At 35.0% G+C, this 14,519-nt stretch overlaps 1 protein-coding gene across 10 annotated transcripts in view; it reads right to left on the bottom strand.

Annotated features, from left to right (window-relative positions):
• The window catches only part of G2E3 (G2/M-phase specific E3 ubiquitin protein ligase), a 77,492-nt gene that overhangs the window by 23,805 nt on the left and 39,168 nt on the right, over positions 1-14,519 (bottom strand). For 9 of the 10 annotated variants that reach the window (XM_070775420.1, XM_070775410.1, XM_070775414.1 and 6 more), the window contains 8 exons: positions 13,715-13,839; positions 12,627-12,792; positions 8,065-8,171; positions 7,282-7,398; positions 3,362-3,486; positions 3,105-3,254; positions 2,905-3,034; positions 1,498-1,805 (listed from right to left, as the gene is read on the bottom strand). In XM_070775420.1, coding sequence (XP_070631521.1) covers positions 1,498-1,805; positions 2,905-3,034; positions 3,105-3,254; positions 3,362-3,486; positions 7,282-7,398; positions 8,065-8,171; positions 12,627-12,792; positions 13,715-13,839 — 1,228 coding nt within the window. The remainder of the gene's footprint in view (positions 1-1,497; positions 1,806-2,904; positions 3,035-3,104; positions 3,255-3,361; positions 3,487-7,281; positions 7,399-8,064; positions 8,172-12,626; positions 12,793-13,714; positions 13,840-14,519) is intronic. The other variant, XM_070775415.1, reaches the window with a different exon arrangement.

Here is a 14,519-nt window from a genome sequence, read left to right as displayed (position 1 = left end):
ATTATTTGAAATTATTCACATCTATAGTTAACAAATGCATTAAAAATGATTTACTGATGTGCTACAATGTAAACCATGTATTTATTACTTGTTACCCCAGTTGAGGACCTTTTCAACTACATGAGACACAATGTTATAGTCAACATGTGTTACACATTCTTATTTATATATCTCTGATTATCAGGAGAGATTCCTACCTATGATATTAGTGGTTCAAAGGATATAAGCAATTTTAAGGTTGCTGATATACAAAATAGTACAAATTTACTCTCAACAGTATTCAGTTCAGTTCAGTCGCTCAGTCGTGTCCAACTCAATAGTATATGCTACCTTAACTGTCAGGTATCATCATAGCTCTCAATATTTTTTAATGTCTCATTTAAAATGTTTTAGCTACTTTCATAAGTCAAAAAGATATCATGTAAATTTTCCTTTATTTTTTTCTAAAAAGTTTTTTATTAATTGTTCAACTACTTGTTCAAAGTAATTTATTAATAAGTAACATCAACAATACCTGAAATGGTAATAAAATTCCCTTAACAATAATCTTATATACTACATATTAGTAGTCACATATTACAGGTGAAGCAACTGAGATACAGAAAGGCTAAGCAATTAATCTAAGAATATGAAGCTATGAAGTAGATGTGTACAAACTAAATTCAGATTTTGTGACTTCAATTCCATGTACTCTCTCCACTATAACAAAACTGCCTTAGCGTTAACACACTGATTACTTGAACGTTTTTTTTTTTTTTTTTAAATAAAGGGAGTGTAGAATTAAACTGTGTGTACTGTTCATAGTACTAATGATCCTTGGTAGTTTCTCAATTATTTCAGGCAATGGTGAGGAAATTCTAAAGAAAATATAGAAGGAAGTCAACTGAATGAAATGTCTTCTCACTCTCTCTCCAATTCCTATTACAGCAAAAGGGGTTATAAAAGTTCCTAAAAAGAGAACACTAGAATTAACCAGTGTTTCAAGATGCCTGTTTTAATTACATTATTTCTCCACCAGAAGTAAAGATAGAAAAGTATCATATACGTAACTCTGAAAAAAAAAATTCTTGAAAGCAAAAGTATGTTAAAAATCTGTTATATGTCGACCCCCAAATTATGTTATACAAATTCTAGGTTGTGAAGAAACATGCGAACTGCAAATTTCAAATATATAAACAAAAAGAGCTCAAAAAATTATTCATCGCATTTGGTCATTCTATTCAAATCAATTTAAATTAATATAAAGTATATTTTAAAGAAATTACATTTAATTATGGAATCACTGGAGGACACTGCTATAGGATATTCTTAAATAAAAAATGTTCACTATAAAAATTATCTTTAGAAGTATCACTTTTCCCCTTCTCTGTGATTTATCATTATTTTATTAACAGTGATTATACATTTTGACTACAGGTACTGAGTATCAATTTTAACCTGCTATCTTTCTTAACACATGCCATATTCAGTATATACAATAATAAAGAAAATAATTACCTTGAGAATTTAAAGACAAGTTCTTTGACAAGGACCCTTCAAACAATGATGAGTTCTCAAGTTGCTGCATTAAGAGACTTAGGAATTCTTGCTTTGATCCAGGCTGCTCTCTTCCAAAATGATCATTTTCATTAACATACACTATTTCAATTGTATATGAAGGATTAAAGTTTTGATTTCTGAATCCATCTAAGGCACTATTCCAGAAATTGGCTTTGTTGATAAATACTTTTTTAGGCCTTTTCTTAACTTGGAATCCTAACTCTATAATTAGAGTCGAGATATCTCTTCTAAATTTGCTGCCTTGCCTATAAAACATGAATTTAGATATAGAGGTAAGTACTCTAAAGTACTTTACATGACACAGTACTTATACAGCCAATAAAAAAATAATAGAGAAAAGATTAAAAGGAAGTTCTTCCCCAGTTCAGTTCAGTCGCTCAGTCATGTCAGACTCTTTTTGACCCATGAATCGCAGCACGCCAGGCCTCCCTGTCCATCACCAACTCCCAGAGTCCACCCAAACCCATGTCCATTGAGTCGGTGATGCCATCCAACTATCTCATTCTCTGTCGTCCCCTTCTCCTCCTGCCCTCAATCTTTCCCAGCATCAGGGTCTTTTCAAACTCCCCAATTCCCACCCAAAAGCAGGCAATGGTTGCTATAGGAACCAAAAACCAATAACCTTAGTTCTAAACTCTTGATTCCCTCTACCCAATCTTCTACCAAATTAAAAGCATATAATGTTATAAATGATTTATAAGAATGATGACAGATGATTATCCCAAATTTGATCAATTCAGCACATTCAGGTATAAGAGCCAAGAGTTCAAACTCTTACTTCCCTGGTCATACTTGCTTAACTGCACCTTACTTCATGTTCACTAGCTCCTTTAAAAGTAGAGCACAGTAATCTCTGCTTACTACCTAATAGACCTATAATTTTAAGAGATTACATATTTTAATTAGCATTCGTAAACCCTCTAAATAGTACTTTTTAGTCTATACTATTAATTCTCACAATGTGGTCCCAGACAAGTACAGCATCTGGAAACTTGTTAGAAATGCAAATTCTTGGGTCCCACAGCAGATAAACAGAATTGGAACCTCTGAGCATGAGGCCGAGCAATGAGTCTTAACAAGACTTGCAGACAATTATACGGACTACCTCAATTGTTCCCTGCCTCAGTTTCTCCATCTGTAATTGGAATTAATGAACTCAAAATAATCCTGTTAGAGCCAATGTCCATGGATCATCTTTCTACATCAAGTTGGGGACTATAGTTTGAAAAGCACTCTTTCAAACTACAGTAATATCAGCTAAAACTCTAAATGTATACAGAGCCATACCCGGTTAAAATTTTCTCAAAATAAAGTTTTACTTTTTTTCCAATTCCAAATACATACCTCAGCAGATCTTTACACTGGTCTCCAGGTGACTGTCTGGGTAATTTAGGTGAAGACTCCTCCAACAAACAATCATTTATTCCCACATTAGTGTTGGGTAATGCATGTTTTTTGGCTTTCTGGAATTCACCTACAGAGTTAAAACCCAATGTTAGCATAACAGACGGCTTCCTAGGTGATGCTAGTGGTAAAGAACACACCTGCCAATGCAGGTAGACGTAAGAGACGCACGTTCGACCCTGGCGGAGGGCACGGCAACCTACTCCAGCATTCTTGGCCTGGAGAATCCCATGGACAGAGGAGCCTGGCAGGAGCCTGAAGTCCATAGGGTTGCACAGAGTTGGACGCGACTGAAGCGACACAGTAAACATGCATGCAGCGTAACAGGAATACAGGTGGAAATTTTTTAATATTCATTTAAATGAAGACATCTTCGTTCAAAATTACAAAATATTACCTGCACTGTAGAGAATACTTCTACATTCGCAACATTCCCAATTTTGTTCCCATGACTGTAGTGAGGAACAGGCTAAATGTGTTCCGCTAGAACCACAACACTGACAGCGCTTTATTTCCCATTTGCTGAGGACATAAAGAGAAGCAGATATTTACATTTAGTATTAACTTTGTCTAATTTCAACAACCAGCGCCACCACATGCCTCACTGTCCATCTCACACACACAACCAAAGAAAGGAAAATTATCTGATTTGATACTGTATTACTTTTTCCTAGCGCTTTTTTTCCTATTTCATTTATTACATTTGTAATCTCCCTCTTTGAATAGTCTCTTTTTAAAAATATTTATTTTTGTTTATTTATTATTGGCTGCATTGGGTTTTCATTGCTGTGCACAGGTTTTCTCTAGTTGTGAAGAGTGGGGGCTACTCTTCAGTTGTGGTGCATGGGCTAATCATTCAGGAGGCTTCTCTTGTTGCAGAGCATGGGCTCTAGGGCTCACGGGCTTCAGTAGTTGCTACACATGAGCTTAGTAGTTGTGGCACACAGGCTTAGTTGTCCCTAAGGCATGTGGGATCTTCCTGGACCAGGGATAGAACCAGTGTCCCCTGCATTGCAAAGCGGATTCTGAACTATTGGACCACCAAGAAAGTCCAATATTCTCTATCTAAAAATAGGTAAGCTAAATAACAATGTGAACATGCACATATATCCAAGAATATAAGCACTGTAAAGAATATGACTGAGAAGAAAAAAATTTTCTTTTATACTTGGAGATGATTATGCTATATAGGGAGACTGCTATGTCAATGTGTCTGATAAGGAAGAAGCATTCAGTAAATACACTGTCTTACCTAAAATACTATCTTTCCTATTCAAGGTAAGGAATTATTTCCTATAATAAGCTTGCTCAGATACCTCAGATACTTTGTAGCTCACTAAGATTCAGACTTAGTACCTGACCTACATTCATATTCTCTATTTGTTCCCTGCCAGCCCCCACTCCCAGTGTTTTCCCCACTGCATTGTGACGTGTGCCAGTCTGCATCCACATATTCTATATGGCTGTGGGTTATGCTGTGCAGACTCCTCTCTGTTTGGTTATGAGTACATCTGTCTATATGGGGATGGATGTACTCCCTGAATGTGTGGACACATGGGTGATCAGAAAGGTAGCTGCAGAACTTTTCCTCTGCTGCTGCTGCTGCTAAGTCACTTCAGTCGTGTCCGACTCTGTGCGACCCCATAGACGGCAGCCCACCAGGCTCCCCCGTCCCTGGGATTCTCCAGGCAAGAACACTGGAGTGGGTTGCTGTTTCCTTCTCCAATGCATCAAAGTGAAAAGTGAAAGTGAAGTCGCTCAGTCATGTCTGACTTTTAGCGTGTGGACAAATCTCTGGAAATGGCTGTATAGGGTTGTGTCATCTCTATGTCTCCCCTCTTCCCCAGATAGTCCTGCCAACAAAGGATGAAGAGAAAGAAAGATGACAGCTAACATAAGTGCTTATACACCAGGCCCAGTTCTCATCCTTTACATGTAAAGTTTAATCCTCACAATTTTAGAAGGCTGGAAAAAAGTTACCACCTTTTAAAGAAGAAGAAACCAAAGCAGAGATGTAAATTACATGCCCAAACAAACAGACACTGCTAGTCTCAGAGTGAGGCTTCCAATCCAGTTTACCTGGCTTCAGACCATGCTCCTAACCACTACACCATGCTGGCTTTCAGCAAAATTACCTTCCGATCACTAGAATGAGAGTGAGGTTGTAAAGGAAGCATTCAGACAGCAAGAATCTGTGTCCTAGGAGAAAAAGCAAAGTAGCTGCCAGAAAGAAAATTGACTTTGGTAGCTAAGGATTAGGTGACCAATGGTATACAAGAAAAATAAATAAATTTAATTATAATCAAAATAACCTACAATGGATTTAGAAAATGTCAATATTAATGAACATACTGCTTCTTAGAACTCTAAAGCATGTTACTGTCTACAAAGCACATTTACAAACAGTCTCATCTCTGCCTCAGCACAACTCTTGAGTGGGATATTATTAGTGCTTACAAATGAATAATCAGGGTCACCAGATCAAGTAACTTAGTCAACAATACACATTACTCGACATCTTCAATGAGATCTCAACCCTTAGTGAATCTTCAGTCTAGTGGCAAAGACAGATTTAAATGATATCATCAACTATATTGTAACAAGCACAATGAAGCGAAAATTGAGCCCAGAATGGGGAATCAGTAGTAGCTTCTTAGGAGAAACCTGCCAAAGCTGCTAAGACTTCAGCAAAGTAAGTAGCAACTCACCTAGCAAAATCACTTTCCATAAGAAATAAGGCTCCTAATATTGTGCTCTGCACCTACAGTTTCAGTTTGTCATGTTAAAATGTATCAAAATTTCCTTTATAAATGTCAACAAAATTAATTTGTTACTTTTTCATAAAAAATAAAAATACTCTTGATTTCCAATACCCTATACACAGTGTGTGGGTTTCCCTGGTGGCTCAGAGGTAAAGAATCCACCTGCCAATGCAAGAGACACGGGTTTGATCCCTCAGTCAGGAAGATCCCCTGGAGAAGGAAATGGCAACCTACTCCAATATTCTTGCCTGGGAAATCCCAGACAGAGGAACCTGGTGGGCTACAGTCCATGGGGTGACAAAGGTCGGACATGACTTAGCTACTGAACAACAACAACTCAGTATGTACACGGAAGGCACAAAATGATTGTCAAGATTACAGCCAATGTCCACTGATACTACAAAACAATAATCAATAAATTACAAATACCAAGCCTTCTTTTTTTTTTACAGTGATCTAAAACAAATACTGATAGATTAATCTAGTTTCTTAACTTCTAGAACAGTGTCATACAACAGAAATATAATGTAAATCATATATATGTTAAACTTTCCCAGTAATCAGATTTAAAAAGGTAAAAGAAACAAGTGAATTGATTTGAATATTTCTGAAATATAATCATTTTGTCTGATGTAGTCAACTTAAAAAATTATTGACAAGATATTTTAAGGTCTTTTTTTTTTTTTTTTCTTAAAAAAGCAGAATTACATTACTCCCAGAATTCATATTTTGAAGACCTAACACCCAGTACTTCACAATGTGACTATACTTGGAGATAGGACTATCAAATAGAAAATTATGGAGACTTCCCTGCTGCTCCAGTGGCTAAGACTCTGCTGCGCTCCCAATGCAGGGGGCCCTGGTTGGCCCTGGTCAGGGAACTGAATACCACATGCTACATACAACTAAGAGTTCGCATGCCACAACTAACTATAGAAGATTACACAGCTAAGATCTGGCACATAAAATGAGGTCATATGGGTGGGGTTCGAATACAATGACTGGTGTCCTAATAAGAAGAAAAGGTTAAGACACAGAGGGGGACACAACTAGGAGGAAGCCACGTGCAAGCTAAGGACAGAGGCTTCAACAGAAATCAAACCTGCCAGTACCTGTACCTTGGACTTCGAGCCTCCAGGATTGTGAGAAGACATATTTCTGTTGTTTAAGTCACCCAGTTTGCGGTATTTTGTTATGGCAGTCCTAGCAAACTAAGATACATGTTAAGTGTTCACTGTGTATTTTACACTTACAGTACCTCTCAATTTGGAACAGCCACATTTCAAGGGGTCACTGGTCAACTGTGGCTAGTGGCTACCACAGCAGAGCTCTAGAAAACAGAGCCTCATGAAAACATACCATAAAAGTTACAATTATGCCAGCTGCAATAATTTCTCTGTAAACATATGCAAATAAATATTTAATAAACATACCTCATCTCAGATTAAAACTTCAAACCCCCTAAGAGCAAAATGCTTCACTAACTAGGAAACCTACTTTCTCAACCTGAACGTTTAAAAACGGACAATGAGTACAAGTGAACTTTCCCATTTACCTATCAGGCACATTATAGTCTCGCCCTTCTTTGCAACGACATCTTCGGACGTCACAATGCTCATAGTGCTGCAGAAGCTCTTGATAAGCATTTTCCTCTAATTCCCAAGATGCATCTCTGTAAATGAAGCAATATATAAAATGGACTTTGGCTTTAAATGTTACATAAAAGGATATCAATCTAAAAATAAACTCGTTAAAAACTTAGGAACAAGAATAAAATTTGTTCTTTTTTAGAATCATTCAATTCAAAATGTAAATCCATTAATGTTATCTTATCCTATAGTTCATTAGTCTCAATGAATTTCAAATATTAAATGAAAAATTAAGTAGAAATTTTCTGAAACTTTTATTTCTCTTAATATTTCACTTCCAATTTTTAAAATTTCAAGTTTAATAGCACTATTTCTGGATTTCTCACCTTTAAATATTAACAAAATTCTTCTCATATACTTTAAACCACATCTTGATTCTCATATAATTTATACATACCATTCTGAAGCCTATTATACTTGTGTATAAGTCCATGAATACGGTACACAAGTGAGGTGTACAATTATTAAGAGACTATTAACAACTACTGAGACAGTTAAGTCACAGTGCCTGGTCAAAAGAACTGGCAATCTGAGGAGGAGGAGGAAGTGGTGGTGGGACAGGCTTTAGATTTCCCTTTTTGAAATGTCTACTTATCTATGAGTACTTAATCAATATAAATGACTATTTCCATTTTTTTTAAATTCTACATTTAAAACATCTTTTCATCAAAAGGCTAAATGTAACTCACTTTTCAGGAATATGAATTCCCATTCTCAACATCTCTTTCTGAAATATATCACTATTATTGCATAAAGTGCACCTAAAGAAAAACACTCCTGCATTTATTGCTTGCACCTATAGTGGAAAACAGAAAATACATGGTTAACAATTTAACAGATTATCAGGTTATGAATTATACAGCTAACAGAACATGTGCTACTTTTAACATAATATATTATGAATTTTTATTTATGTTAGTGGTTCATAAACTTTGTTAAACTAAGTTATCCCACTGCTAAAATTTGGAGATATTTCTCCCAATGGGAAAAAAATATTAAGCCAATGAATTGACTGTTCTTTACATCTCTCACCCATGTGTTTCTCAACCTTTTGTATCTAATGTCATTTCTGTTCCCAAAAATTGTGTTGTCCATCACTCTCTGTGAATAAAACAGTAAAAATCTTTGGTTACTTAATCTAGGAAGGATGTTTAAATATAAATGATACATATAAAGCATCCTTGGTTCTGTTTTTACCTCAATCTCTTTTAGTTTTCTTTCCAAGAGGGAAGAGCATAAAACCCATTCTCACTGCATCAACAAATACAAATACAGAAGCAGCAGGCAGAAGATATTCAAGAGAAAGAGTAGCCAATTCTCAATTTAAAAAACTAGAAGTATACATTTATTTAATAAATATTTAATCCCCACTATCTAGGTACCAAACACTATGCCAGTACCAAAAACAAACATAAAATGACTTAGATTCTGTTTCAAGGAATTCTTGTGAGTAGGCATACAGTATAAAAGTACTTTTAGAAAAGTACATACAGTAAGAGAAAGGAAGAAGTACTGAAGTTTATGTAAGAGCCTGGCAAAAATGTCACAGCAATGGTAAGGTCAAAGTTGTGTTTGGAAAAAATAGGGATCTGCCATGAAAATAGGATAAAAGATAATCAAGGAAAGGGGATAGCACATATTAACTCTCAGGGGCAAAAAGAGTACGTGTGATTGGGGAACTTAATCACAATATCCTTAAAGATTACATGCTGACCATACTGAACTAAGTAATAAAAACATAAAGATAAGTCAAAGTCAGTAGCATGAAGAACTGATAGGGAATAAGGCATGCAGGAGCCAGCAGGCTCCAGCAAAAGCCTAGTTAATAAAAAAAAAAAAAAAACTGTCTGAAGTGAAATCACAAAGGGCTTAAGATACAAGGTAGCAAAAAAGGATACACAAAAAATATTAAGCAGACCTAAAAGACTTGGGGAATAATTTGTGGATGGTGAAGGAAGAAGTGAACAAAGAAGAATCCAGGTTCAAACAACTACAATGTAGCACACACACACAACATATGAGAGGAAAATAACAAATTAATGAAATTTCTGCTGAACCTAAAGGATCTTTGATCAGTGGAAACAGAAAGAAAAATAGCAGACATAAAAGATACCAAGACCACAGCAATGATGGAGAAATCCAAAATGAACAAGAATAGTGACAATTCTTTCCATATACAGAATGGAAAAGCTCTATCAATTTATTCGATACTAATCTATAGTCTCTCCTCACAAAATCCTAATATAACAGCATTTGTAGAAGTCACAAATAAAATTTGCTTTTGTTGTTCACTCAGCCATGTCTGACTCTTTGCAACCCCATGGACTGCAGCACACCAGGCTTTCTTGTCCTTTACCATCTCTTGGAATTTGCTCTAAATCATGTCCATTGAGTCAGTAATGCCATCCAACCATCTCATCCTCTGTCATCCCCCTCTCCTCCTGCCTTCAGTTTTTCCCAGCATCAAGGTCTTTTCCAGTAAGATGGCTCTTTGCATCAGGTGGCCAAAGTAGTGGAGTTTCAGCTTCAGCATCAGTCCTTCCAATGAATATTCAGGGTTGATCTCCTTTAGGATTGACTGGTTTAATCTCCTGGCAGTACAAGGCACTCTCAAGAGTCTTCTCCAACACCACAGTTCGGTGCTCAGCCTTTTTTATTGTCCAGCTCTCACATCCATACATGACTACTGGAAAAACCATAGCTTTGACAATATGGACCTTTGTAGGCAAAGTAATGTCTCTGCTTTTTAATATGCTGTCTAGGTTTGTCATGGTTTTTCATCCAAGGAGCAAGTATCTTCTAATTTCATGGCTGCAGTCACCATCTGCAGTGATTTTGGAGCTCAAGAAAATAAAATCTCTCTCTTTCCATTGTTTCCCCATCTGTTTGCCATGAAGTAACTGGATCCAATCCAGTTGGATTGGATCCATGATCTTAGTTTTTGGAATGACAAGTTTTAAGCCAGCCTTTTTACTCTCCTCTTTCACTTTTATCAAGAGGCTCTCTAATTCCTCTTTGCTTTCTGCCCTAAGGGTGGTGTCATCTGCATATCTGAGGTTGTTGATATTTATCCCAGCAATCTTGATTCCAGCTTGCGCTTCAGCATTTTGCCCAGCATTTTGGATGATATATTCTGCATATGTGTTAAAGAAGCAGGGTGCCAATATACAGCCTTCATGTACTCCTCTGCCAATTTTGAACCAGTCCATTGTTCTATGTTCAGTTTTAACTGTTGCTTCTTGACCTGCATACAGGTTTCACAGGAGGCAGGTAAAGTGTCTGGTATTTGCTTAAAATTTGCTTAACCACATATAATTCTCATCCTACTGCATAGGTATGTTCCTCCTTCAACTCTTTGTATTAATGGAGTTCAGAGATTAAAAAAAACTTTTTCTTTAGGTATGATTATTGCTACCTAAACTGGGTAAACTCCATTTACTATTTCAGTTAACAGTTGTACCAGAGTGGTAAAGCCACTGAAGCTTCTTCAAGAAACATGACTCAAGAACAAGTTCTGTCCTTGTATGCTCTAAACATGTAATAAATGATTGTTAATATTTATATCACATACAGGTGTCCACGTGGCCATGATATTATATTACACCTGCGTAAAGTAGACCTACATTTTTGTTAGTAGTACTATTTCTAGTTTTTAATGACAGACTTAGAAACTTAGTACTTTCAGAGTTCACAAAAAGTCCTATGAATACTAGGTCAAAATGGAAAACCTCTGTTTCATTACTAACACAAAATGAGGCAAATCTTATTTGTCCTGAAAAATAACACACTACTATACAAAGTTAACAAGATGATACATTTGACAGCAATTACTTTCAAGTCATTCAAATATAACCCCTTAATTAAGATAATAACTTTTTAGAGATTCTCACATAATGTGAACTTCTTCTTCAATAGATAAAGATAGTACTTCATGATGTTTAGAATTGCACTCTCTGGATCCTTTTACAAACACTATTTCATGAGAATTAATAGAATCTCTACTATTTACCCAACAAAACAGGCTGCATCCTGCCACTTTTAACTGAATAATACTAAAAAGAAGAGTTGAAGGCTCATACAAAAAAAAAAAAAAAAACAGAAAATAATCAAAAGCTTTACTACTTGGACTACTGTTAGTACTATTAAGATTTTGTTGAAATATAAGAGGATTTACAACATCTTCTAACTTAAAAAAAAAAAAAACTTCTGTGGATAATTTGTAATCAATTTAACAGTTCATTTTACTAAATAATAATAAAAGCCAAACTTTAAAAACAGTATAAATTAAAGTGAATCCTTTGATCATTGGCATTATCAACAATAATTGCCTATCAGTTGACACCTTTACACATGTATATTACATATATTTGATGTTATTAATAATTGGGATCTTTTTAAAATTTTAAACTACCTTCTGAATTGAAGAAACTGCAGATTATTAAACTACCTTCTGAATTGAAGAAACTGTAGATTATTTAATAGTTTTATGATATTCAATTTACCTGAAAATTTGTCATCAGGTTTGACATACAAGGTGGCTCTCAAAGAACTATAATGTATTTTCAATTCATTAGACAGTAATCAGTTTAATTTCAAATGTTATGATAATGTGTTTCTCTGTGTGTGTGTGTGTGTGCGCGCGCACTTGTGCACAGGCTCAGTCGTATCTGACTCTGCAACACCATGTACTGCAGCATGCCAGATACCTCTCTACACGGAATTTTCCAGGCAAGAATACTGGAGCAGATTGCCATTTCTTTCTACAGGGAATCTTCCCAACCCAGGGATCAAACTTGCCTCTCTTGTGTCTCCTGCACTGGCAGGCAGATTCTTTACCACTGTGCCACCTCAGAAGTGCATGACAAAATGTTTACTAAACTAAAAAAAATAGACCTCTTAACATTAAATTATCCTAGCTTACAATTTATTATTTCACATATCTTGGTTTTTCTAACTTTAAGCATATAAACAAACTTGGGAATTAAAGACTATATTATTATTTGTGATATACAAGCAAAATCCTTGGGTAAAAACAAAATTTTTTAAGTTTAAACATACATTAAAAGGTAGTATCTAAAGTATTTAACCAAAACATTAATTGTACACTTCAACAGAGTAATTTTACATGTAAAATTTTATTCAATAAAGCCATTTTAAAAAGTTACTAGTACGAGCTAAAACACATGTCTATTCTAATTCAAATCAGCAAGCAACAGACTTTATATCAGAAAATGTTTACAAACTATCTTACCTGCAAACAGTCTCTATGAAACCAAGCATTCTTACAACAAGGACTTCGTAACACGCTGTAAGTTGGAATAGGCTCTATAAATTCCAAGCAAATGGTGCACAGTAAGGAGTCTCTACAATTATTAGATGTAATTATTTGAACAGGTCGATGTTTCCAACAAAATGACCTAAAAATGTAAATTAATTAAAAACATCATCTAATAAATTATAAAGCACAACTAAGCTAGCATTACAATTCATATCTGTTAGAGAAAATTCATTTGTCTCTCTCACAATTAACTTACAACAGGCTGGGGAAATGCCACTGTAATCAGTCTCATCATCTATAACCAAGGAGAGCTAGATTTTTCAAATGTGAACCTTTTGGTGGTGAGATTCACCTCACAGAATTTCAATAACTAATACTATATTGAGAATTATGAAATACTGTTAGTATACACAACATTTGTACTCAAACCTGCACAAAATCAAAGGAAGGAACTCATACTTAAAAATATTATTTTAATAACTAAAGTACAAACAATAATTATTCTTAACCCACTAAATTTATTTCCATTTGCATTTTCTACACTGCAGTTTTCATACAGAACAATTCATTAAATAGGTCAAGGGCACAAAGACTAAAAGAAATAAATCACTCATGATAACAAACACCAAAATTCATAAAATCTTGATGTTTAGAGCTGAACTCAAGAAACAAACATTTTTAGGGTCATGCCAGGGTAGTTATTTTTCTGACTGCATTAAATTTACATGTCTTCAATTTACTCAATAAGAACACAGATAACCCTGTGAAAGAAAAGTATTAACTCTAAAAAGTAACATAAAATCTAGAATTATATAAGATGGAAATTTCTATTGAATGTGAATAAATTAACACTTCCATATTATATTCTAGGGCTGAAAGCTAGAGGTGAATATTAATCATTAAGGCCATTACAGATATTATAATTCTCTAAAGTACCCATATAACCCCAGTGTAACTTTGAAAAGAAATTTTACAAAGGAATTATATAATTAGGGAGATCCATATCCATTTTCCACTTTTCCTTTACATCTTCTTTCATATTTGACAGTTAATTAACTCACGCAAAATTGCCAGTGAACTGGAAAATACATTCTCTCTGAAGTCCACATGGGAAATGATAACTTCGTTTACATCGGGGTGCGACACACCCAATTGAAGCACCCGTTTTCTTGCAAACAGAGCATTTCTAGAAGAAAATATAAAAATAGGGATTATAATGTAGAAAATTTGAGTACTATAGGTAAGACCAAGGTATAAATGAATATTCTTTGTGGAGAGTCTGACAATTACTTTCCCCATACAATAGCTGTGATTATAGTATATTAAAGACATTTCCTGAAAAAAATTGTTTTACTCAGAAACAACCCAATCTAAAGAGTCACTCAAATAACAATTTCTGATAAAGCAAACATCTTTAATCTAATGTGGGTGAGACAGCGAAGCTTCTTTTCCTTCCTACCTGCTAAAATATTTTAAACTGAAGGGTTTGTATACATAAAGATTATACATGAAAGTCTCATTCAAATTGCAACAGAAAACACAGTTAGGAAATATTATATATAGGACAACAGCAAAACAATTCTAAAACACAATTTGTAAAAAACTGGCAAGGATCACTCTATCTTAAGCAAATGAAATAGTGTTAAGATACCTATAGTAAGTAGGTTAAGTAGTGATTCCCCAAAAGTTATATTCAAGGCCTAATTCCTGGTACCTTTGAATGTGACCTTACTTGGAAACATGGTCTTTGTAGATATGTTAAAGATCTCAAGATGAGTTCATCCTGGATTTAAGGTGGTCCCTATAAGTCCTTATAAGTAAAAAGAGAGAGAGATTTAAGACACACAGGGGAAGGCCACATAAAGA

This window comes from Bos indicus, chromosome 21, assembly GCF_029378745.1.
Source record: "Bos indicus isolate NIAB-ARS_2022 breed Sahiwal x Tharparkar chromosome 21, NIAB-ARS_B.indTharparkar_mat_pri_1.0, whole genome shotgun sequence".
NCBI lineage: Eukaryota > Metazoa > Chordata > Mammalia > Artiodactyla > Bovidae > Bos > Bos indicus.
Note: the sequence above shows the minus strand (reverse complement) of the source record. Positions and strands in the feature narration are given on the sequence as shown.